We start from the raw sequence: 24,770 nt of genomic DNA on the forward strand, positions 1-24,770 counted from the left end.
AAAACAAAAATAGTAAAAGCCTTGGGCTGGGGCAAATATACAAGAAGAGTTGAGGGGGAGGGGAAAGGAAGGGAGGTTGGTGTAGCAAAAGCGCGAAGAAGGGCTGCAGGTGAGAAAACAATGAAAAAGGCCACCATGTCTATATAGTATAGTATAGTATCGTATTATATATATATATGTGTATAAACGTATGTATATCTATATGCATCCAGTTCCGGGTTGCGTTCGTTACGTTTTCTTTGTTGTTTGTTGTTGTTGATTGTTTTCGTTTTTTTTTGTTGTTTTCTTTTTTGTTGCAATGTGTTTTTTTTCTGCCCAACCCCTCCCCCATTTGTGCGCTTAGTTAGAGTTGTGTGTGTGTGTGTACAAGTAGTGAGCAATATTATGTTTGAAACATTGGTTGTTTTGTTTGTTTTGTGTTTGTGTGTGTGTGTATACGAGTATTTGTTTGTTGTTTGTGTGTTTTGCTCTACTTTCCACTATTTTATTGGCTTCGTAGTAGTTTTATTTAAAAGAGATTCTTCTCCTTCTTCTTCTTCTTCTTCCTCTTCTTCTTCTTCTTCTTCTTCTTGCTTATGTTTTACTTGTGATTATTCTTCCTCTTGATTTCTGCTTTCGTTTCTTTAAACCCGCGTCTCACCGTAAGTTTTGTGTTTTTTTTTTGTAGTTTGTAGTTACTATTTATAAGTTACTTAGTCTTTTTCTTTACGAGAGCTTAAAGTACATTAAAAAGCGATAGAAAAGACGACCATTTTGGGTTTTTTTTTCTGAGTGTCTGTGAGTGTGTATGTTTGTTTAATGAGGTAAGGTATCTTATGAACAGGATGTAGATAGTAACGTACGTTGCTCGATTTTCCAGTTCATCTCTCTGTCTCTTTCTTTCTCTCTGTCTCTCTCTCTCTCTCTCTCGCTCTCTCTCTCTCTTTTGTATTTTCTTCAGTTGGCCCTTGATTTGATTTGTGCAATCCTGTGCAGCAATTTACTAATTGTACAAACGATTATCTTTAAAAAAAAAAAAAAGACGTCCAACCAACAGAAAGACAAACAAAAAAATGAAACTCCACCTCTACAGATGCACTTGGATCGGACAATCCCGCATGTGTGTGTGTGTGTATGTGTGTAGGTGCATGTAAGTGTAAGTAAACAGCGTGTCCGCACGGATGTCGATGCGTGGTTTTGGCTCTTCGTCACAGATAAATGCGCCTCGCTGCAAGCAAATAGAGATCCCCCGCGGTTTCTAACCCCTTTTCCTGCGTCAACCGCGTCTGTATAGGCACTTGAAAAGTTTGTTCATCGTAATGCGATCACATAGGCGAGCAAAGGGATGGTGGAAGGGAGGATGGAGGCAGCGAATAAGATATTCATAGTTCGTTTTATTTTCCGCTAGTTGGTTTGCTACACAAAGAAAAGAAAAAAAAACATGGGAATGATATTGGGCACGGGCGCACGGGGCCAAGCAACTAGCTCTTTTGGGGACACGTTGACAACACAAACAAAATATAACGAAAGCAAGGAATGTATTGTACAACTAAAGCAGCCGACGTTTGGCGCATCACGTGGTAATGTGAGTACGGTACGGATCGTACAAAACCAAACGGAGGCGTCCCATTTTTTTTTTTTCTTCCACCAAGTTGATGGCCCGCTGGCGACACTGTTCGAAGCCATCGAGCAGCTTGCGAATGCATTCAATTTAATTTAAAACAAAAAAAAACCCTAACACTAACAGCTAAACATTATCTTCGAGCCCGCCCGGATTTGGAGGCGTGAATTTAAGACGTGTACGGCACTGGCAAGTGCGTACGATGGAAGCATTAGCTCGGTTTGCCTCCCTGGACGGCCTCCCAAGCGAGCGCAATCGTCAACTGTACATTAAGAGCCGAACGAAGCGAACGAAACGGAACGGGTCTTGCGATGCTAGTTTGCCCGTTCGTTTGCCAGCACGGATTTCCGCCCACTCCGCTCCGCTCCGCAACTAAGAACGATACACCCAAACCCCCTCTTGTTCCGAGCGAGCAGATTGGGTAAAGATTTTAAATGTTAAGCAAAAGTCCGCCCCGAGTTGCCTCAGTTTCACATTCGCGTTCGTTACTATTAACCCTACTGCTACAATATCGAGAGAATGTGTGAGTGTTTGTGTGTGCGTGTTTTGCTGTAAGTGTGTGCGTGCGTCTAAGTATATAGTATACTCTAATATAAAAACAAACAAAACAACAACAACAACGTAAACCCTACCGACAGGGTCGAGAGATTAAGCGTTCGAGATGGGTTTGTCAGTTAAAAAAAAAAAAAAAGAGTCAGCAAATATCAGGTTAGGCCTTCACAAACCGGCAGAACCGGCCGCGCATCCACCGATACGCCTTGCCGCGGAAGTCCGTAAACAGCAGGGAGGGCTGGTGGGGCTGGTGGCCGTACGCTTTGGTGGCCGGACCGCCCCCGCCCACACAGTAGTCGGACGCGTGCCGGGCAATCGGGACGGCTGTCGAGGAGACAGCCGGCGCCGGCTGCTGCTGCTGCTGCTGCTGCTCGTCCACCGGCGGCGTCGACGACTCCTGGATGAAGGGCAGCGAGGGCAGCCGGCGTCCGTCCGGGGCGGCGGGTCATGGGCCACCGCTGCCCGCCGTCACCGCCCACCGCGCGTCGTCCGACTCGTGCGTCAGGTAGCGCAGACCGACCTGCGACTCGAGCGCCCGCAGATCGTTCCACGTCTGCAGATCCTGCAGCCAGCAGTGCAGCAGGCTCTTGTCCACCGTGAACCGTTTGCGCTGCTTCACCTGCAGTAGGTTGTTGATCAGATCGATTGCTGCAGGCCATGTGAAGTGAAGGAAAAGAATTAGCTGATGCCAGTCTGTGTGTGTGGTAGAGAGAGAGACAGAGAAGCGTTCGTTCGTTACCATCGGAAGAAATTTCCTTCCACGGGTTCGGCGGGTACATGAAGGCGGCATTCTGGATCTGATCGTTAATGTCCTCGTCCTCGTTGAACGGGAAGGTGCCGCTCAGGCTGACGTAGATGATGACGCCGACGCTCCACATATCGAGCGACCGATTGTAGCCCTTATTGCGCAGCACTTCCGGCGCTGCAAATGGAGGGGAAAAAGGGCAACATGTAAATTCCAATCTTATCTTTAATCTAATTATTTATTTACCAACAAATGTGCGTTGCACTCTTGAGGCTGTGGCAAACTAAGTACTTAAAACCTATCCTACACCTAAACCCTAAATTATTCCCCTAACATCTCCCATAATCCGGTGTCGCCAATTTAAATGCGTTGGTCGTTAAATTAAAATCAAAGTGATTGGACCATGTATTGAATTGCCTTGTCATAGCTAGTCACGGTTCGTTATATCCATATAAGGTACGCCTGTTCTCACTGACAAGTAAGTTACGAGAGCGAAGAGGTCTCGATGGCGCGTAGATATTGATCTTTTCTAGTAAACACGGACGTCTAATTCGTTTTTTTTTTTAATTTTGGCTACAAATACACATTGGTTAACCTTAAAACGGTGTTCGAACGTCTGTAGGCCAAGCAGAAGGCAACGCGAGCGATAATTTGGCATAGTTGTAAGTCCTCTGAATTGGTCGCATTTTAAAGCAAGTCTTGTAAACTTCCGTTGTATTGCCTCTATTCTGTTAATCATCGTAGTGCAATTCGGAAAAACCAAAGAATTGAGCAATATTCCACGCACGAGCGCACAAGACCAGTAAACAACGACAAGTAACATAAGACATCATTACATTCACGGAATTGTCGAAACATAAAACCTAGCATCTTGTATGCCTTGTTAACAGTGTTGTCAATATGTAAACGGAAATTTTAACTAGTGTCTAGTGTAACATCTAGATCACAGACTTCCTGGAGATGATCTAACACACTGCCTAACAACGAATAATTATACTTGATCGTTTTTTTTAGTCTATGAAACGTAATAATGAAACACTTATCAAGGGCTAACTCTAGATCATTTTTCAGACACCAAGTACCAAACCCATTTATAATATTTTGAAGGATGATGCAATCGTTAGGACTCTTAACCGGTAAAAAGAGTTTGACGTCGTCAGCATACATTATACAAGTATCAGGCGGCACACAATACGTTAAATCATTAATAAATATAATAAATAGAAGAGGTCCTAAATTACTGCCTTGCGGGACACCGGAAGAGCTAATAAATTCTGCAGAATTAGTGTTCTTGATTTTGATTTGATAACGCCTATTTTCGAGACAAGAAATTATCCATGATACTGTATGCTGAGAAAACCCAATGTGTAGAAGCTTCAAGGCAAGTAGTTTATGGTCCGACAGTCAAAGGAGCGCACACATGATGATACAACATTTAACAGGTTTGTAGTAGTAGAGCGCTGGGGAACAAAACCATGTTGGTTAAATGATATAACCGACCTGCATTTTTCCAGTAGAGCTTTATGAACAGCAATTTCGAAAACTTTTGCTCCAGCACACATGGATGTGATGTCAGGATAGTTTTCAATGATACACTTGTCACCCTTCTTATGCACTGGGAACAAAGTTGACGATTTCCATACGTCAGGACAAGTGCCAGAATCCAAAGATACTTTAAAAATTTGTAGAAGTGGTGCGATGAAGAAACTACTACATCGCTTAAAAACCACGGGCGGAATGCCATCTGGCCCAGGAGGGTACGAGCATTTCATTTTACGTATTGCAACTTCAATGGTCTTTGCAGATGGGTAGATGTCAGAAATCTGGATCTGGTCTAATGTTAACACTACTCGGTTGGTGGAATTTGCTCCGAAACATTTTGGCAAAGAGATCACATATTACCGCTAACACCGAGGATGATTTTCCGTCTTTAGATGACATCGTTCCTTGTAAGGTCCAGAAATATTGTGGTAGTATTTTTTATCTTATTTTGGATTTTTTATATAGCGCCCTTTGAGGAAGCGGTTTTGATGTCGGTAAATGTTGTTCGCTACAACGAAATTCATTTTGTCAAGTTGCGTTCTCGTTCGTTTGTATACGCCATTTAGAGATTTTTTTTCTTTTTGAGCAGGCGAACATGTTTATTAAACCACGGTGGAATGTAGGTAGGACAACATTTAGCGATACAAGTCCTTATTACATTATTTAATGCAAGGACGTTATCATTAACATTATATGAAGGAAAATGAAAGTTTCTAGGTTTGTCTGTATGCATCACACATGCAGAAATCATGTGGGGTTCATGATTATTATATAAATGGTACACATTGTGGTAGTATTTTCCAGTGTTGCAAAATGTCATGAAATTCATGTGATAATCACCATCTAAAACAATGAACAAATCCGTGGCAGCTTGATGTTCATTGCTGATACTCAATGAAAATGCGTCATAACATGCCGAATGCGACGTGCGAGTGTTTGAGTCAAACCCGATACTCTGAATGACATGCTGAGCTTAATGCCGGCGCAAGCATTATCACGTACACTGCTAACATGATCAGGGATGAAACTCAAACCAATCAATGGACTAATCACATGCTTGGTAACATTTCGTTTAGCTCCTAACTCTTGATCACTCACTTGGTCACGACACTTTTAGTAGGTGATAATCACGACATTCTTGAAATATACTTGGCGCGTGGTTCCAAGCAACAAAGTGAGCATGCTTTCTCGCTCTATCTGCTTTGATTGTCTGTCGGATAAAACAGAGCGAGAAAACATGCTCATTTTGTTGCTTAGGACCACTCACACGCACCACATATCTCACATGACTATTGTGATGACCGCCGACAGAAAATGTCACTGCCAAGTGACTGACCAAGAGACCCAAAATGGCACCAAGCATGGATGGTCGCAACAACTGTTAAAATCTCACCTCCGATCATCACAGTAGTGCTCGAAACGCTGACATTATTTTCTTTCAGTCGGAATTTGTCATGACTATGTCAGTGACATTTTGCAGAACGGATCACAGTAAAAAAAAAGTGATGACAAAGAAAATGTCACGAAGCATGTATGTGGACACAGCTGTTTGAGCATCACCACTGATTATCACAATTGAGTACGTGACGCTGACATGGATTTTGTTTCAGTCAGAATTTACTTTATGACAGTGACATTTTCTGTAACATTGACAGCACTGGTATTTTCAATTGGTTTAAAACATGTGCGGCAAATGCATTTCATTGAAGGACACCTTCCACCACAATTTTACACCATCCACAAATCAAGATTAATGTTTCAGCATGTTTGGAATTGGCTACCTTCAGCAGAACATACATACCTAGGTAAGCGGGCGTACCGACAACCGACCGCCGGAACGACTTTTCGCCGATGATGCGCGCGAAACCGAAATCGCACAGCTTCACCTGCGGAAACTCGTTGTCCGACGAGAGCAGCACGTTCTCCGGCTTCAGATCGCAGTGTACAATGTTGCGGCTGTGCAGGTACTTGAGGGCGACGAGGATCTGGTGTATGCCCCCAAAAAAAAAAAAAGAAAATGTCCAATTAAGACAAACTCGCCACGCGACAAAACCGCGCGACGCCTACCTGCGTGATCAGGAACTTGGTGACGCGCTCGTTCAGCCGTCCGTTCTGGTGCGACAGGATCATCTCCAGCATGTCGCCCTTCAGCTTCTCCATCACGACGAAGATGCGCTCGGGCGTTTCGAACATCCGCTCCAGATTGACGACGCCCGCATGCGACAGGTTCTGCAGTATCGCCACCTCGTTCTTCAGCTGCGCCTCCTGCTTGGTGGGAAAGCGCAGCTTGTCAATCACCTTGATCGCCACCGCCCGGTGCGTCTTCCGGTGCACCCCGCCGTACACGATGCCGAACTGGCCCGACCCGAGCACCTCGTCCGGGAAGATCTGGTACAGCTGGCTCATGTCCGTGACGCGCTCCTCCGGCTGCTCGCTAGCGCCCGCCGCTCCCTGGCCCTCCCCCGTCCGGCCCGTGCCGGTCTGGACCGGCATCAGTGCCTGCCGGATGGCCGTTTCCCAGCTTTTCGCGAGGTACGCCCCAACGCCACTGTCGGGCGGCGGCAGCGCCAGCACCGGATCCGCGTGATGCTTCATATTGTACAGCGGGTCCTGCCCGACGTAGTAGTCGACGGCCGCCGTCCGTATCTCGAAGCAGTGCAGCACCTCGCCCTGCAGCGTGCGGGCCGCCTCCACCGCCACGATCTCGTTCAGCGGTATCTCCTTGTAGTACTTGCTGCCCTGGTCCGACACGAACAGCGTGATGGCCTTCGAGTCGAGCCGCCAGTAGTGGCGCTTGATCGTCTTCTCCTTGCTGGTGAAGTGCACCAGCCAGCCCTCCTTCATTGCCCGCCCGTCCCGGCGCTTCGTGTGCTTCACCGACTGCACGATGCGCATCAGCGGAATGTTGGCGCTCGGCGACGAGGACGAATTGCTCGACGATTGGCGCGACTGCTCGCAGATCACCTCCAGCCGGTTGTCGTCCGAATCGTCCAGCAGATGGTAGGCCGGGGCTGGCGGACCGGCGCCGCCCCCGTTCAGCTTGCCCGGCGAGCCCCCGTCGCCCCCGGGCCCGAGGGGCGACTCCTTGCCACCGGCGCCTTCCCTGGCCGCTGTCGCTGAGCTGCCGCCGCCGCCACCGCTGGCCGCCGTCCCGGTGCTGCCGCCCGACCGCCGCCCGGAGCTGCCCGCCCCGAACGGATGCCCGTCGTCGAAGTCACTCTCGTCCTCCGGATCGTCCTTGTACAGCAGCTCCCGATCGCTCGACTGGCTGCGGTCGTCGTGCGCGTCCACCGGCTGCGTGTTCTCCCCGGTGCAGTCCTTCGGCACCTTCTCGATGCACTTTTTGTGCGCGTTGTAGTGGCAGTCCCGGCACTGGACGCCCTGCTTGAACAGGCCGCGCAGCAGCTTCTTGCAGTACTGGCAGACGGTCGGCCGGGTGTACGTGTGGATCGAGAAGCTGTGCGGGATCTTGATCGGGTGGCCCCCCACCGCGCCACGGCTCGTCAGCGACGGTGACCGGCTCTGCCGTATGGTGGTGGACTGGTAGGGCCGGGGGGGGGGGGAAGGAAACAAGAGACAGTGTTAGTTTGGCATTCTTGCTATTCAAATAAGTGCTGAGCAGTATGAGTAATTTACAGAGTTTCCCGCGATTGGTCAATTCCCGTGAATTTTTGGTGCGTTCCCACGATTTTTTGATCGTATCCCATGGATTTTTGGTTCGTTCCCATAATGTATTGGTATTTTCCGATTGGATATCAATACAATTGGACCAACAAATTCTGGAAATAGGGAACCCACCAAAAATTTATGGGAACCAACCAATAAATCGTGGGAAACCCTGTAAGACCGTTTTTTTTATCAAATGGGATTTCCAGTTTCAATCCTTCTTTCCTTCCTAGATCTATTTTTTCTCTTAAATTCTTCACTACATTGATAGCTTTTTCATTACGCCTACCAAAGTTGCTGTATGTAAGTTCAAAATTCAAAGAGGAAAGAAAAGAGATCTGTACCCATCAACGTGTAAGACATAAAAATAATAAAACCTACCAACTAACGGTGCAACGGTTTAAATCTCCTACAGGAAGTTACAATGTTTAAACATCTTCTCAAGACTTTCTTTACTTTGCCTATTCTCATTTCTTTTGCTGAAGCATTACCTCTTCTTCCTTAATTGGAGCATTAAATTTGTTTAAAAATGCTCCTTATATAAGCAAAACAGATAATACTTCTTAACAGAATGCAGTGGAGGATCTTTTCCAGGTCCCAGCTCAAGAACATTTCTAGATATTACTGTGTGCAGCAAAGAATTCATAGAAAACCTTCTGTTTATAATTAACTACTTCGACTTTGCTTTTAATTTTGAATAGTTCTACAACTGTCTAATTGGAACATACAGCCGACACTGTAATAAAGTAAAGTTAAATAAGTAAACAATTGTCTTCTGAAGAATGCCAAATTATTGAAGCTTGAATGTGTCTGTTCTTCAGTCAAAGTGCCACAGTAAATAAATAAATTATAATAAAACTTTTGGCTGGTAAAAACCTATTCTTAGCAGAGATCAATCAGTGATTGAACTTTACGTTAATAATTGCTTTTAAAAAATGTAGGAAGTGGCAAACCTATAATTTTCGAATTAGAATTTTCTTACAAGAATCCAGACAAATGTTGGATCTAGTGTTTACTGAACGTGAAAGGGAGGGATTTTAGAGAAAGAAAGAAAAAAAAACAAAAAAAAAGATACTAACCAAACAAAACAAAAACAAACCAAAAAACAATAAACGGAACTGCGACTAAAGTTTGTGAAGGAGCAAAAAAAAAAAGAAAACGCTTAATTTTATTTTGTTCTGTTTTGCGGGACAAACAATACTGACATTACATTAGCGTACGCTCACACTTACTAGCGAAAAGAAAGAAAAAAAAACAAACGAATTTACATCTAAAACCCCGAACCCTTGGCCCTACCGTGGAATAGAATAAAATATGAAAAGCCCTTTCGTGTGCCGCAGGAATGGGTTACGTCACTAGCGGATCATAATTGGAATGCTTTGTGCAATATTAATACTAAGTATGGACGGTATCAATGTGTAGGTATAAGTATTTTGTGTATAAAAACTGGACGGACGGTCAGTCGCTGCAAAAAGCGTTACTTCTTCCAACTGCTTTCGTTCTTCCTTTCTCTCTATCTATTTCCCTCACTCTCTATCTTTTTCTCTTTCTCTTTCTCTGTCTAATGTCTTTCGCTAAATCGGCCGCCCTTACACGACCACCCCCACAAAGGGGCGATTCAGTTTTTAATGTCATTCATAAGTTGCTGCATTTTTCTTACCAGCATATTTCCAGCGCCGGCCGTTTCGTCCGACGCGAGAGAGTTGCTGGAGCCGCCGGACGGGCTGCGGGCGGGCAGCATCGAGGACAGTAGCCCGCCGCCGGCCGAACCGGACCGACGGCTGCCGCTGCCGTTGCTTTGCTGCTGCTGCTGGTTGGCCGACGATTGCGCCTGCAGCATCCCCGTGTGCTCCACCCGGCTGCAGTTGTTCGGCACCTTGATCGCGCACCGCTTGTGGTAGTTGAGCCCGCAGCCGTCGCACTTGAGCCCCTGGCGCACCAGCCCGAACAGCATCTCGCCGCAAAAGTCGCAGAAGGTGGGCGCCTTGTAGGAGTGGACGTTGAGCGCGTGGGGCCGCACCAGCGGTATGTCCTCCTGGCCGCCGACCGGCACATTGTTCCGGTGCAGCGCCGGTCCACTGTTGGCCGGCGGTAGCAGCGTTTCTGCACGGGGAGGGAAGCGGGGAGAGAGAACAGGGGAGGACACACAAAATCGAATCAGACGGATGGACAGACGGCCAAAACGGGGGTGGCAATTGCGTGGGCCGAAACTTACGGTTGGCAGTGAGCACGATCTCGACCAGCGTTTCGTCCACGATGTCCGAGGCGGACGTTACCATCTGCAGCACGTTGTGCGATTCGTAGTCGTGCCGGAACAGCAGCAACCGCTCGGGCAGCCGGTTTAACCCATTCTCCGGGATCTGCGGGGGTGGGAGGCAAACGGGTGAGTGGTGAGCACGTCGAACGCTTTCGAACGGACGGGAGACCCCTTACCTTACTGTTGATGAACTCGCAGGCCAGCTCCTTGAGCGTTTTGAGTGTGAGGGCGCTCGACTCGACCGTGGTGATATCGCGCAGGTTCCCGAACTGGAAGATGAAGGTAATGTCGTCCCCTGCCATCGCACCGCGTGAAGGGTTTGCGGAAAGGGGGTTAGGTGGGAGGGGGGGGAATTCACGTTGCTCTATTGCACGTTTTTGTGAACGTTTTTTTTTTCGCTTTCTCTCTCACACACTTGTTCTAGTCGTTGTTTTCCCGGAAAGTTCTGAAAAGTAGCAAAGCAAAAAAAGGGAAAATAAATACAAAAAAAAATCACACAACAAAGCAGACAAGTGGGGGAGAACGGGAAAAGGTCATCTCGTCACCCTGGCACCCCTCACCCCACCCACACGAGTGGCGACGAGTTGCAATTGCAGCGCGCGGGCGCATCTTGAGGCGTTTTAAGCTTTGAATGAAACTAATTTCCATCAACGGAATGCACATGCTGTGTGTGCGTGTGTGCGTGTGTTGCCGTGCTGGTAAAGTTGCTAGTAGAGGGCCCGTGCCGCGCGCTCACACGATTGATAAGATTGAAGCTGACAGGTTGCTTGATGGGAAAGCGGTGCAGTGGCCGCCGCACGACGAAATAGAATTATTTTGCACTTGTTTTAATGAGAAAACTTCTCCCACTGCCCACTGTGGGGCGGTGTACTTTTTTTGTATGGTTCACACTCTTCCTCCCCCTCCCCCCCTCGGCACACACACACACACTTTCCAGTGGCACTGAAATTAAGGGGGGATGGAGCGCTAAGTGGGGCACGCGAAAACGGTGCAACTGGAGAGGCTCGCACACCTCTCCCCTCCCTTTGCGTGCGTGCAAATTATTGATAGATTGTGCAGGTCCGGCCGCCCACTTTTGACCCCCGCCGCACCCTCCCCCGTCACACTGGGCACAGGTTGATTGGCGTTGACGTTGCATTGCTAATTGCGCCATTGTTCTAGGCGAAGGAACCCAATTGTTCCACCGCCCCCGGGGGGATGTATGTGTGACTGTGTCGACCCACATTTTCGGATGCTGCAAGCAAAGGTGTGTGTGTGTGTGTGTGTTGTGTCCCCGTTTTGCGCCTACCTCTTCCCTTCCCCAAGGAAGCAACGCTGGAGTCGTTCGTCGGTTGCACCGCAATTGGACGGATGACGTTATGTGGATGGCGCGCGCGGGCAGGCACCTGACGCGTGAGTGTGTGACTGCTTCTTCCTGCCCACCTACCCACCCACCTGCCCACCGACTTGCGGATGAGGTAAGCGCGGTATCACCAGCACGGTGCGAAGGTCGGGAAGCTGCTGCTGCCGCTGGTTGCTTGACCGGACCGTCGTGGACTGTTGTGCACCGTGCACCTTGCCGCGGCCGCCACCAACACTCCAGCCATATATTTCCGTGTCTCTGGCCACAACCACACACACACACACGCCCGCGTACACACACTTGTTTCGTCGGCAGTTTGGTCGGCCCGTCGGAAAGGTACACCGTTCCGTTCTGTTCCGTCCGCTACACTAGGTCACACACAGCGGACCTACAACTAACGAAAGGGGGACAGACCGCACACACCCACACATACACACACAGCCACAAACACGCACGCTTTTCTCCGCAGTCGAGAATGTGCGACGTGCCCTTTCTTCTTCTGGATTGCTGCTGCTGCTGCTGCTGTTGCTCCGTTGCCTTTTCTTTTACCTCGTTCTCTGTGTTTGTTGTTTGCCTCTTTCCCTCTTCTACTGCTACTACGCGTCGAAGCGCGGCGCGGCCTATAGGCACGACTTTTTGTGTGTCACTGAACTAAACTGCTTGCGAGGGAAGTGTGAGTTTGTGTGTGCGTGAGAGAGAGAGAGAAAGCGACACGGGAGCGAGCGCTCCGAGCGCGAACGAAACAGAGCGAGAGAGCGAATTCCGATACCAAAGCGGGGAGCACTGGAAACAAGGGTGTGTGTGTGAGAGAGAGAGAGAAGAGATGCTTTTTCCCGTTTTTTGGGAAGATGCTGCCTAAAACACACACAAAAAAGCGGCCCCAACGTAGATGTTGCACCTGTGTGTATGCGTTTGGGCTCTCTCTCTCTCTCACTCTCTCTCTCTGCAGGCGGATGCAAACGTCAAACGTTCCAGCGCTTTCCTTCTCGCTCGCTCGCTCGCACACTGGGGAGAGAGGGTTTCCCGTTTTACCTGGTCCGATTTGCGGCCCTTCCAGCTTCCTGCACCGGTCAACCGAATTCCGTTGGATGCTTGCCGACCTGATGGATGCTGCACTGTGGTGGCACCGGCCACCATAAGAACCTCCAATCTCTGGTTCGGTCTTTGAGAACGCGGAGAAGAAAGCAAAAAACACAGAAAAACTTACGCACACTCTCCGGCAGAACCCGGATCACACCACACGCCGCGCGGTGTGTGTACGTGGAGCGCGCGATGATGATACTACACAAACACGCGCGCGCGCGCACACTCACACACGATGTGCAAAGGGCAAGCTATAGCGTCCGCTGGAGGAATTGGGTGGAATGTTTTCGACTGCTGCGCTGCTTGTATGAATGGTCGCTGGAGCGGTGTATGGGTGTGTGCGTTTGCTCCCCTGTACACGCGTACACGGGCGGTTGCGTCGTTGTGTTGGGGCAACTTTCTCTCACTTCTTGGTGTGTGTGTGTGTGCGTGTACAGGTGATGCGCATTCTGGTGAAGCCTTGGCCACACTCAAGTGTTTGGGGAGGGCTTGGGGGAGCACCAAAAAAAAAAAGCTGTCAAAACAGTTCGCGTTGCAACCGGCAAGGAAGTTAGTGACAACAGTAGTAACTATTTGTCTTACAGTCTGTTCCCGAGTTACGCGGTTTCTGCGTTCCCGACGAATCCGCGTAACTCGAATATCCGCGTAAGTCGAATTTCACGTGTTTTGACTAAAATACAATTGATTACTCGGAGTTTTTGATTCAACTTAGTACTTTAATACATATTATGATTTATTTGATATGATTCGTGCAGACAATTGTAATATTTATGGCTTTTAAGCGGTTTCAATTAGTTAGCAAAAATGCATTTTACAACGAACTTGAAGCAAATCGTACTGATTTGACATTTAATCTGTCAAATTTAGTAAACCGCGTATCTCCGAATCCGCGTAAGTCGAGAACCGCGTAACTCGGGAACAGACTGTACTTTCGGACGATGAATCGAGCGGAATTAACAAGGTCGTAAAAATAATGTTTTAATAAAACTGTTTCATTTTAGGCCGCAAATACACGACGCGCGTTTCCGCGGGCGCGTTCAAACGCGTACCATTGTACGGGCTAGAATAAAAAATTTAAAATAATGAATTTGAATCATTTCTTTTGGAATTTTTGAATCATCATCATTTATTTCTAATTTAACTTAAAAATATTGAATTTTCTTACAGATAGTTAAACTACTCGCAAATAGTATTGTTTTACAACTAGAAAGCAACAAAATGTATAGTAGGCCGCTTTCATTATGTACTAAGCCCGATTCATACTTCACAAGGCCTGAAAAAAAAATGACAGTGCCCAATTGAGGGTTTACGTCGCCCGAAAATGTATTTACGGCGACCGATAACGCTTTGACGACGCCCGATTGGCTAGGTAAACCCTGTATTGGCAGAAATGTTAACAAAATTGTAACCTGGTGCAATTTTAAAGGCAGTTTAAGAATAATCGCTTAGCATGTGGATTTCAGCAACATTGTAAAGGAGTGTTTCGGAAAGAAGAAACAAAAATATACAAGGAAAAATATATTATATATATAAATAAACTTATATTTTTTTTTACTTATCAATTTGCAACGTAGGTACACTTAAGTAGCGGTAATCGTTACTGCGGGCGTTTGAAAAATCATAATTGTTTGATTCTGACGCATGCGGTTTCAAACTGTCACCCGCTGCGGGTGTCAAATTCCATACATTTGCAGAAAACGCACGCACGCCCGCATCAGCGATTACCGCTGCCTTATTTGCCACATTTGTCCGAAGCTTCTGTCGTTATACCCACACATTGATACACGTACGACTTATTTCCCCCAAGCTCCAGCCTAGTGATGTGCTGTATGGAGCGCTCCCACGACTTGGATCCGACTCCGACTCCGGCAAAATGGAACCACTAGATCTGCCCCGAGTCGGAGTCGTCCGGAGTCGTTCGGAATCGTCCGGAGTCGCCCGGAGTCGTTCGAAGTCGGAGTCGTCCCAAGTCGTCCGGAGTCGTTCGGAATCGGAGTTGGTCGGAGTCAACAGGAGCCGTGTGATTTAATGTGCTTATGATCAAACAATTCCTTTCGTTATGTTTTTTTGTCTTTCACTCTGCGCGTGCACCGACCACCGACCATACAAGCCGACCTCGGCCGACTCCAGATGAACGACTCCGACTCCGGACGACTCCGGACGACTCCGGGTGACTCCGACTCCGGGCGACGGAGTTTTTGATTCAACTTAGTACTTTAATACATATTATGATTTATTTGATATGATTCGTGCAGACAATTGTAATATTTATGGCTTTTAAGCGGTTTCAATTAGTTAGCAAAAATGCATTTTACAACGAACTTGAAGCAAATCGTACTGATTTGACATTTAATCTGTCAAATTTAGTAAACCGCGTATCTCCGAATCCGCGTAAGTCGAGAACCGCGTAACTCGGGAACAGACTGTACTTTCGGACGATGAATCGAGCGGAATTAACAAGGTCGTAAAAATAATGTTTTAATAAAACTGTTTCATTTTAGGCCGCAAATACACGACGCGCGTTTCCGCGGGCGCGTTCAAACGCGTACCATTGTACGGGCTAGAATAAAAAATTTAAAATAATGAATTTGAATCATTTCTTTTGGAATTTTTGAATCATCATCATTTATTTCTAATTTAACTTAAAAATATTGAATTTTCTTACAGATAGTTAAACTACTCGCAAATAGTATTGTTTTACAACTAGAAAGCAACAAAATGTATAGTAGGCCGCTTTCATTATGTACTAAGCCCGATTCATACTTCACAAGGCCTGAAAAAAAATGACAGTGCCCAATTGAGGGTTTACGTCGCCCGAAAATGTATTTACGGCGACCGATAACGCTTTGACGACGCCCGATTGGCTAGGTAAACCCTGTATTGGCAGAAATGTTAACAAAATTGTAACCTGGTGCAATTTTAAAGGCAGTTTAAGAATAATCGCTTAGCATGTGGATTTCAGCAACATTGTAAAGGAGTGTTTCGGAAAGAAGAAACAAAAATATACAAGGAAAAATATATTATATATATAAATAAACTTATATTTTTTTTTACTTATCAATTTGCAACGTAGGTACACTTAAGTAGCGGTAATCGTTACTGCGGGCGTTTGAAAAATCATAATTGTTTGATTCTGACGCATGCGGTTTCAAACTGTCACCCGCTGCGGGTGTCAAATTCCATACATTTGCAGAAAACGCACGCACGCCCGCATCAGCGATTACCGCTGCCTTATTTGCCACATTTGTCCGAAGCTTCTGTCGTTATACCCACACATTGATACACGTACGACTTATTTCCCCCAAGCTCCAGCCTAGTGATGTGCTGTATGGAGCGCTCCCACGACTTGGATCCGACTCCGACTCCGGCAAAATGGAACCACTAGATCTGCCCCGAGTCGGAGTCGTCCGGAGTCGTTCGGAATCGTCCGGAGTCGCCCGGAGTCGTTCGAAGTCGGAGTCGTCCCAAGTCGTCCGGAGTCGTTCGGAATCGGAGTTGGTCGGAGTCAACAGGAGCCGTGTGATTTAATGTGCTTATGATCAAACAATTCCTTTCGTTATGTTTTTTTGTCTTTCACTCTGCGCGTGCACCGACCACCGACCATACAAGCCGACCTCGGCCGACTCCAGATGAACGACTCCGACTCCGGACGACTCCGGACGACTCCGGGTGACTCCGACTCCGGGCGACTCCGGGCGATTCCGGACAACTCCGGGCCATTTCGGACTATTCCGAACGACTCCGGATATTGCGGCGCGGACCTACCTTCCGGAGTCGATTTTAATATTTTAATCGAATCGCACCTCTGTTCTAATTCTAGCATAACTTCAATGCAAAATAAACCAACAGTAAACGGAGAAGGTGAAAGCTGTCAAAGCTGATGAAAGTTAAACTAGAGCTACTCATCAACAGATGGCGCTATCAGTTTATTTTTGAAAATTTTGTTTTTGGCCAAGGCCTGCCTGTACCACTAGTGGGCTTGGCTTTCAGTAACTTATTTATTACCCATAGTAGTCCCCCAGTGCATGGGGGTTCCACTAAAACTTGGTGACCTTGCTGGATGAACTTGGATGAAAGAAAGATGAATGATTAGAGCTGTTTTGGCGAGAGCATGTGAACGATGAAGGTGGTTGAAGACTCCAACCAAGAGAATCCGGCCTGATTTGGGGTCTAGAATGTCTCCAACGTTGTCGGTTGGATCGTCTAATGTGGACTGGTAGGAGACTGGAAAGTAGGGTGAAGAGAAATATAGACCACTCCGAAAAACATTCGATGTTTTTGTACGGATAGTATGATCCAAGTACACTCAAAAATGCTGTGGGAGTTGAGCCGCATAGTCGATTGCATTGCGTACGTTTATCCAGGACATTTCACTTCCGACAGCAGCTGCTCTTCAAGGAATGATTAGAAGGAATTATAAAAGTGAGTGAAGTGATGACTGATACACATCATTTTTTGCATCGTGATGGTTAAAATAGCTAACATGTGTTTAATATTCCGATCGCAGTAGTCTGTAATAACATGAAGTAACATTAAGTCCTCATAAAATCATCAGCCAGTACAGATCTCTTCCATATAACGAACAAAGCGCCTGCTCTAGGCTCCTAGCTCACCCGAAACCTTGGTTCTCAAGCAGTTTTCACCCGCTCCTAACTCTTCTGAAGCAGACACACTATTAAGCTACGAGTTCTGTATATAATATTTAAAATCTTTTTGGTACAAAACAAACACCTTGGTCTCACTTTGTAATGTTTTTGGTATTAAAAAAAACAATCTCACACCAGACTTACACGAGTTATCTGATCTTTATGTAATCAGTGGCGCGTTAAACGGTGGGCGGACTGGGCCGCCGCCAGGGGCCCCGTCATTGTGGATGTTCGACTTCGTATCGAATCTACCCCCCCCCCCCCTCCCCCTTGGATGGGACTTTTACCATCTATTTCAAAAAGACTTATTTTTAATTAATTCATTTTTCCCATCGCTTCACTCACTATATTTTGTCGAGGGTTTTCTGCCCCGAACTGCAGAAAACCGGGGCCCCATACTACTCAAAGCAGCACATTAAATGTTCTAAGAAATCTGCCGATAGTTGCACCAAAGTCGCAAGCGAAGAACGCTGCGACACGCGCGCACAGCTCAAATCAATACCCCATCATCGTTGGCGCAAAGTATTGGGCAGAGCGAGAAACCGTCAAATTTTGCTGGTGTGGATGGCCTGTTCACGAGACACCCAAACCCAAAACCACGCAGAGCAACTTGCTGCTAAAATGAAATGCACAGAACGCTGCGCTTAACTACCACCGAAAACCCGTTACACAACAGAAGCATACAACACACCCAAACAAAAATTTAAAGGCCCCGAAACACAATATCAATACACCGGCTCGTAGCCGGTAAAATTAGCAGGAAAAATTGACTAATATCAAGCAAGCAACGGTGCTCCAGTGGGTAGAGGTTTCATTGGAGAAACGATTCCATCGATATCGATGTGTGCGCTTTTCAATTTGGCTTGGATGAACCGTGCCTGTGCTTGTCTGGGGGCCCCTTTGCAGATGTGTGCCGAAAACAGACAGCTGTTTTCACGCGAAAAATGGTATTAACATCTCAAGCCTGAGATCGTGGAGCGTGCCTGCTTTTAACCCAAAACCTAAAATTTTTACGCGGGGCCCTACTCAACTTTTGTGGTCAACTGACAAATAGGGGAAATCGGGAAGGGGTGGTATTCATAAGTCCAAAAAGGAACTGGGCCATGTTAATATAAAAATGATGTTTTACCACTATTTACATACAACTTTTTGCGTGAAGACAAGATAAAAAACCGTTACAGCTATATAGCCAAAACTCAAAGGTGGTTTACGGAGCCCCAACGATTATGTGGACTCTTCGATGAAGGGGCCCACCGTCGGTAAGGGCCCCCGTCAATAAGGGGAACCGTGCATTTGGTGTCTTGGTGTGGATGGTCGGTGCACGAGCTCACCAAAAAAAAAAAACGCGGAGACACTTGCTGCTAAAATCCAATGCACGGAACACAGAACAGAACGCTGCGTTTAACCACAAAGAAAACCCGTTTCAACAGCCACAAGCACACATCATACACAGACAAAAATTTAAAGGCCCCTACACAGAATTTCAATACACCGGCCGGAGAAATTAGCAGGAAAAATTGACACCAAGCTCGCGTCGCTTTAAAAAGCCTAGGAAGGTCGTTTGGTCAACGGTGCTTCAGTGGGTTGAGGTTTCATTCGAAAAATGGTTAAATCGAAGCCATTGTGTGCGCTCTTGGCTGGGATGAACTGTCCTGTTCTTGTATACGGGGCCCCTGCTACAGCTTTGCGATTGTGTGCCGAAAGCAGACAGCTGTTTCACACGAAAAATGGTATTCACATTCCTGGCCTGGTATGGTGGATTGTGTGTGTCTTTTAATGCAAAAACTAAAATTTTCATTCTTGACCCTAATCGAACACATCAAGTTTGTGGACCGAAGAGAAGGGGAAATGGGAAAGGTTTCAGTTAGAAGGAAGGGGGGGGGGGGGGGGGGGGAAAGGGTATAAAAATACTCAAGGAACCTATGGACCATGTTCATTTATATATGGTTTTTATCGACTATTTCAATTTTTGCGAATACAACAAGACCAAAAACCGTTACAGCTGCATCTACATACAGCCATATACAGCCATAATACGAAGAACAATCTCCATTGCCTCGGCCATTTGGGGGCCCCGTTGATGATCCCGTCGATTGAGGGGCCCCTTCCGTTTGGTGTTGTCAACCCAATATACCCCCATTTTCCCTCCCTGGGTTATGTTTACAATCAGATTTACTATTGCTACCAGACCTATCAGAAGCATATTTATTTTATTTATCAGAAGCATTTTACTATCAGAAGCAGAAAATATTTGCCTTTTTAACATGTGCAATATTTTTACCTTAGTTGGAAGCGCAGAACGCTGCGATACATGCCCACAGCTCAAAACAATATCATTTCATCACCGTTGACCCAAAGCGTTGGATCAAATGCATTGAACGCTACGCACGAATTGGGTAAAGCGAAAATCCGTTACAAGAGATGCCTAACGCAAACTACAGGGACATACGACATTAAAAGGCTCCGACGAACCGATCTCAACACAACGGTTCGTAGCCATAGAAATTAGCAAGAAAAATTGGCTGACACCAAGCACGCTCTTTTTATCTGTTGAGGTTTCATTCAAGAATCGATTCCGATGTCGATGTGTGCGCTTTTTAATTTGGCTTATGTCTATGTTATCTCGCAAAAACTAAGAACTCGTGCCCCGGCTAACCTTTGGGGCCCCAGTCAAAATTGTGGACTGGAGGAAGTGATGGTAGAAAGGCAAGCTGTTGAAGGGTTTGGGTCAAATTCCGCGGTCAAAGGGCGGTCGGCAAAGTCCGGCCCGCCACAATATGCAGTCAGGCCCGAGAAAATATTTGCCCGATTTTGAAAGATAGGAAGATCCTCTTCATTAAAAAGTAACCGAACATATTTTAATATGACAATTCATATCGTTGAACTCTTCCAAACTTGATCACCATAACATGGATTGTCGGACCAATCAATATGGTCAAATTTGAGGAGAAATTAGAAAATAGAAACGAATTATTCCATAAAAACCTGACTGTTGATTTTACGAGAACAATGGTTACACACTATTGCTTTTTAAGGATGCAACGATTTTCTAGGAGCTTGTTTTTTTAAAGAAATGCGCTATCAATTTGTCTGACCTGGCCTTACTTGTCCGTGGCCTCATAATAGTACTGAACGATTGTACGTTTGTCTCGATAATTTTTCAGCTGTTAAGGTTTTTGTTAAGGGCTGGCCATGTTATACGCATGGAAACGGACGACCCAGCCCGTAAAGTCTTTTTAGGCCGTCCACAAGGACAGAGGAGGCGTGGTAGGCCCAAATTGAGGTGGCAAGATGGCGTGGAGGCGTCCGCCATTAAGGCCGGGATAACGGACTGGCAGACGAAGGCGCGAGACCGTGAGCGGTTTCGGACACTCCTGAGGCAGGCCAAGACCGCAAAGCGGTTGTAGCGCCGGATAAGTAGTAAGTAGTAAGGTTTTTGTACCATCTTCAGATATATCCTGAAACAAATTTGCAACATGGAAGGAAGGGTACATTGGGAAGCGATATTGCGATTTTGCTTAATTGTTTGGAACTTTTTATGACTTTTGCACACTATGCTGCTGACTCTTAATTGAAGAATCAATTTTAGTAATTGTACAATCAATTTTAGTAATTGTAAGTTAATAAAACGAATTAGAAACTTGCTTGGATGATATAATAATTTAAGAAAAACAACAATATAACCAATCACATTGTTTAATATCATATACCAGTTATTTTGTGTATTAACTGTAATAACATAATAATGTATGTGTAGAAGAAAAAGATGCATTCTCCTGGCCCTCAACGATCGATCATTTAGAAAGCAGCTGATCTAAAGCAGTCGCCTCCAATCTGTGGTCCGCGGATCACTTAAGACAAACATACTGCAATACAGAGTATTTCCAGTTACTTTCGAATGAAAATATTGTTTTTCCCGCGTGCAAGAAGTTATCGCTCTGACCGATTGAAAATGAAGTGGCCGCAATTCGAAGCAAGACGGTACTTCAGTATTCATTGTAAAGGTAAACACCAACGTAAAAGCAAACTATTGTTTTCATGTTATGCTCACGGTGACGATTTTAAATCAAATCGTCCGTACTATGAAACACGAGCTGAAAACTGTAAAGTAGGAAAGAAAATATCGTTTAGAACCATCGTTCTTGTTAATAAAAGACAAACGTAACTAGCGTAGCGAAAACGATAACTTTCTGACCTTTAACTTCTTTTGAGTATAAATAAAACCAACTCCGATCATGGCAGGTCAGATTTGTTCGGATTGTCAGGATAGGACTATGCTCATCCTTCATCTGTGGACTTCTCATTTAAAGAGTTTAGTTTCGTCCCCCTACCGAAGGGAAGCCCTCTAAACACCAACGTCCTAAAGGTTTTTATGATCGCCTAGACGATCAAGTATCGAAAGTCCGCTTCGAAACAGTATCCACAGTACCCAAAATTTGAACATACCACAAAGGCTTTCTGATATTACTGATTGTTTAGTCATTGATATCGATTAAAAATTGGCGAAAAAAAGTATAGAAATTGGGGTTTTTATTGATGCGCAGGATGGCAGTCCATTCTGCTCATGTTCATTTCTGTTTCATAAAGTTTTATACAGATGTGAACTGTATTTTGTCGAAACAAGTTTGTTGATTTGGTATGCACTCACGGTTACCACGAAATTTCAGCAAGAACAGCAAAGTGGTGTGAAGATTTCTCAACCAAAACGTTAATTCCGCAAGCCGAATATGCACCTAAAATTTTATCGGGGTGTCTGTAAGTAACCGCTTACCCAAATCAAATTTTTGTTCATCACGAACAAGCGGGCATCGCAATATATTTTCTTTTGAGGCTCAAACTGACTTACATGTCGTTTTGACAGAATAAATAAATGCATTGTCAGTAATTTGTTGTACAAATATTCAGTGAAACAACAAAACCATGTATTACTCAATAGCTTTCAGTAAAAAATGTAACTGCAGCCAACTTAGAAAATTTGTAGTGCATGATTTCACACCATTTCACAACCACACCCCCCCCCCCCCCTCCTGTCAATGGAGTTGGTAAAGGGGCCCACCATTGACCGTCTACCATTACGCCTAGGGCCTCGGAGAGGCTTGACCCGCCACTGTATGTAATCCCGTAACTGGAGTCTGTCTTTTCTAGACAGTGCGGTTGGAAAGTACGAATGGCGAACATCTGTTTTGCAGTTGTTGGTAACATATGCATAGAAAATAGCTCTTCTTGCTATTTTAAACTCTACACACTTAAAAATATTTCACGACCTCCACACTTAAAAATATTTCACGACCTCGGTTAAAAAAACTGCCGAAATTCGTCGGCTCTTTCGCTTCTTGCTGATATGTCAGTTAAAAATTTCCCATTGCCGATAATCAGTACCATTTAAAACTGAAATATCAGTTAAAAAAATATTTTAACCGAAACTCGGCAACACAACATGCCGATTACGTACGTTAACACTGCTGTCACCGAGGTCATCCGTCAAAATAACCGAAATTTCGGCTATGCTATTTGAGTTAGCCGAGGCTCGGTTTTCTATCTGTCATTCATCATTTTGTCGATGCAGAAACCTTCCGGAGTGATTTTGTGTTATAAAATTAATAGTGTGAAAAATAAACGAACATATGACACCCAGCGTGAAGAAACCGATCATCAGTAGCGTACGATGGGGCACGGGTGGCCTAGGAAGCTCTGTCAACGCACGTAGTCGTCGATCGTCGTAAGATCGACGTAAGATCGTCGCTCGAAGCAGTCCTTATCCAAGGATTACCGGATGCTAGTCCGATTGGACCAACCTTTGCCGGCCCGTTCGGACTTCCAGGTTTCATTTCCAGTTACCTTCACGAGGTAAATATCCAAATACTCGACCACATGACTTCCAATCAAGGTTCACTCAGGCTTGTTTCACTCTGCCCGCTTTACAGAACCGTGTCTGTACCGGTGCCCGCTCTATGCCCGGCCCATCTTCCTACACCTTTAATACATCCAGACGCTGTACACCATCTGGTGTTGTACCGGCGGCCGTCCCTGCGCTTCCCATCCCACCACAACTCTCATTATTTGGGGGTGGGGAGGTGACTTCCTGCCGTCCATCTACACACTCTTAAAAAATTTTGCCGAATCTCGGTAAATTTTTGCCGAGATCTGCACAACTGAGATCTCGGCAAAGATCTCGGTTAAATTTCTGTTGCCGACATCTCGGTTAATGACATTTTGTTTTGACGTTTACGTTTAACCGAGATTTTCGGTTAGAGCAAATCGAGATTTCGGCTAAATATAAAAACATTTTATTTTTATTTTAGTGATTTTATTTGCGTATCAAATGGGTTTTTTTTTATGTGATGGAAAGCGTTGGGACAGGCGCCGATTCAACCGCCGTTTGGGGCACAGCGTTTGGATGTGGTACCGGTACAGGAAAATGAGCCGGACAAGGAGCGGGCACTGGTACAGGCACGGTTCTGTAAAGCGGGCAGAGTGAAACAAGTCTGAGTGAGCCCTTTTTAGATTTCTTGTGATCGAGTGTTGATACTTACCTCGTGCAGGTGACCGGAAATGAATCCTGGAAGTCTGTACGGTCTGGCAAAGGTTGAACCAACCGGATTAGCTTCCACATCTGATCCTTAAATAGGGACTGCTCCGAGCGACACTCTGAAGAGCACCGGTTGCGTGCGCTGATGGAGTTCCCTAGCCCCAACCCCGCTCCATACCTGTGCTCGATCGCACGCAACTGATTCTCGTTTTTTTCACGCTGAGAGACTCATTTTCACTTTTTTTTACATTTTTTATTTTACATCACAACATCACTCCGAAAGGTTTTCGTTTCATTAGCACGAGATTAACAGAATGACAGATAGAATACCGAGCCTCGGCTAATCCAAGTAGTAAAGCTGAAATTTCGGTTATTTTGACGGATTATCTCGGTGACAGCAGTGTTAACGTATGTTCTCGGCATGATGTGTTGCCGAGTTTCGGTTAAAATTTTTATTTAACTGATATTTCAGTTTTAAATGGTACTGATTTTCGGCTACTGGGTTTTTTCAACTGACATATCAGCAAGAATCGAAAGAGCCGACGGATTTCGGCAGTTTTTTTAACCGAGGTCGTGAAATATTTTTAAGTGTGCAGATAAGATGGTGGTATCATGCTGCAGAAAATGTACATCGGCAATCAGCATCGGCTCTGGCTGTTATGGCTGTGGCTCAATAAATAATTGTGTTTGTTTTTATAACTCAAACTAACTTTTTACGCAAATAAAACCACTAAAAATAAAAAAAGATTGTTTTTATAATTAGCTGAAATCTCGGATTGCTCTAACCGAAAATCTCGGTTAAACGTAA

General features: G+C 45.7%; 1 protein-coding gene across 3 annotated transcripts; it reads right to left on the reverse strand.

Annotated features, from left to right (window-relative positions):
* Nucleotides 1-147: 147 nt before the first annotated feature.
* LOC120905531 (serine/threonine-protein kinase D3) lies at nucleotides 148-13,148 on the reverse strand. Of its 3 annotated transcripts, none has more exons than XM_040316391.1 (9): nucleotides 12,737-13,148; nucleotides 12,254-12,360; nucleotides 10,539-10,807; nucleotides 10,321-10,465; nucleotides 9,766-10,208; nucleotides 6,507-7,979; nucleotides 6,241-6,424; nucleotides 2,892-3,074; nucleotides 148-2,800 (listed from the first exon to the last, which is right to left on the reverse strand). In XM_040316391.1, exons 3-9 carry the CDS (start codon nucleotides 10,662-10,664, stop codon nucleotides 2,598-2,600), a joined length of 2,757 nt encoding a protein of 918 aa, XP_040172325.1. In that variant the 5' UTR covers nucleotides 10,665-10,807; nucleotides 12,254-12,360; nucleotides 12,737-13,148; the 3' UTR covers nucleotides 148-2,597. The 3 variants fall into 3 exon arrangements, with proteins under 3 accessions (XP_040172325.1, XP_040172323.1, XP_040172324.1); XM_040316389.1 differs by having other exon boundaries at nucleotides 11,651-12,360; XM_040316390.1 differs by lacking the exon at nucleotides 12,254-12,360.
* Between the last annotated feature and the right edge of the window lie 11,622 nt (nucleotides 13,149-24,770).

This window comes from Anopheles arabiensis, chromosome X, assembly GCF_016920715.1.
Source record: "Anopheles arabiensis isolate DONGOLA chromosome X, AaraD3, whole genome shotgun sequence".
In the NCBI taxonomy this organism is placed as follows: domain Eukaryota; kingdom Metazoa; phylum Arthropoda; class Insecta; order Diptera; family Culicidae; genus Anopheles; species Anopheles arabiensis.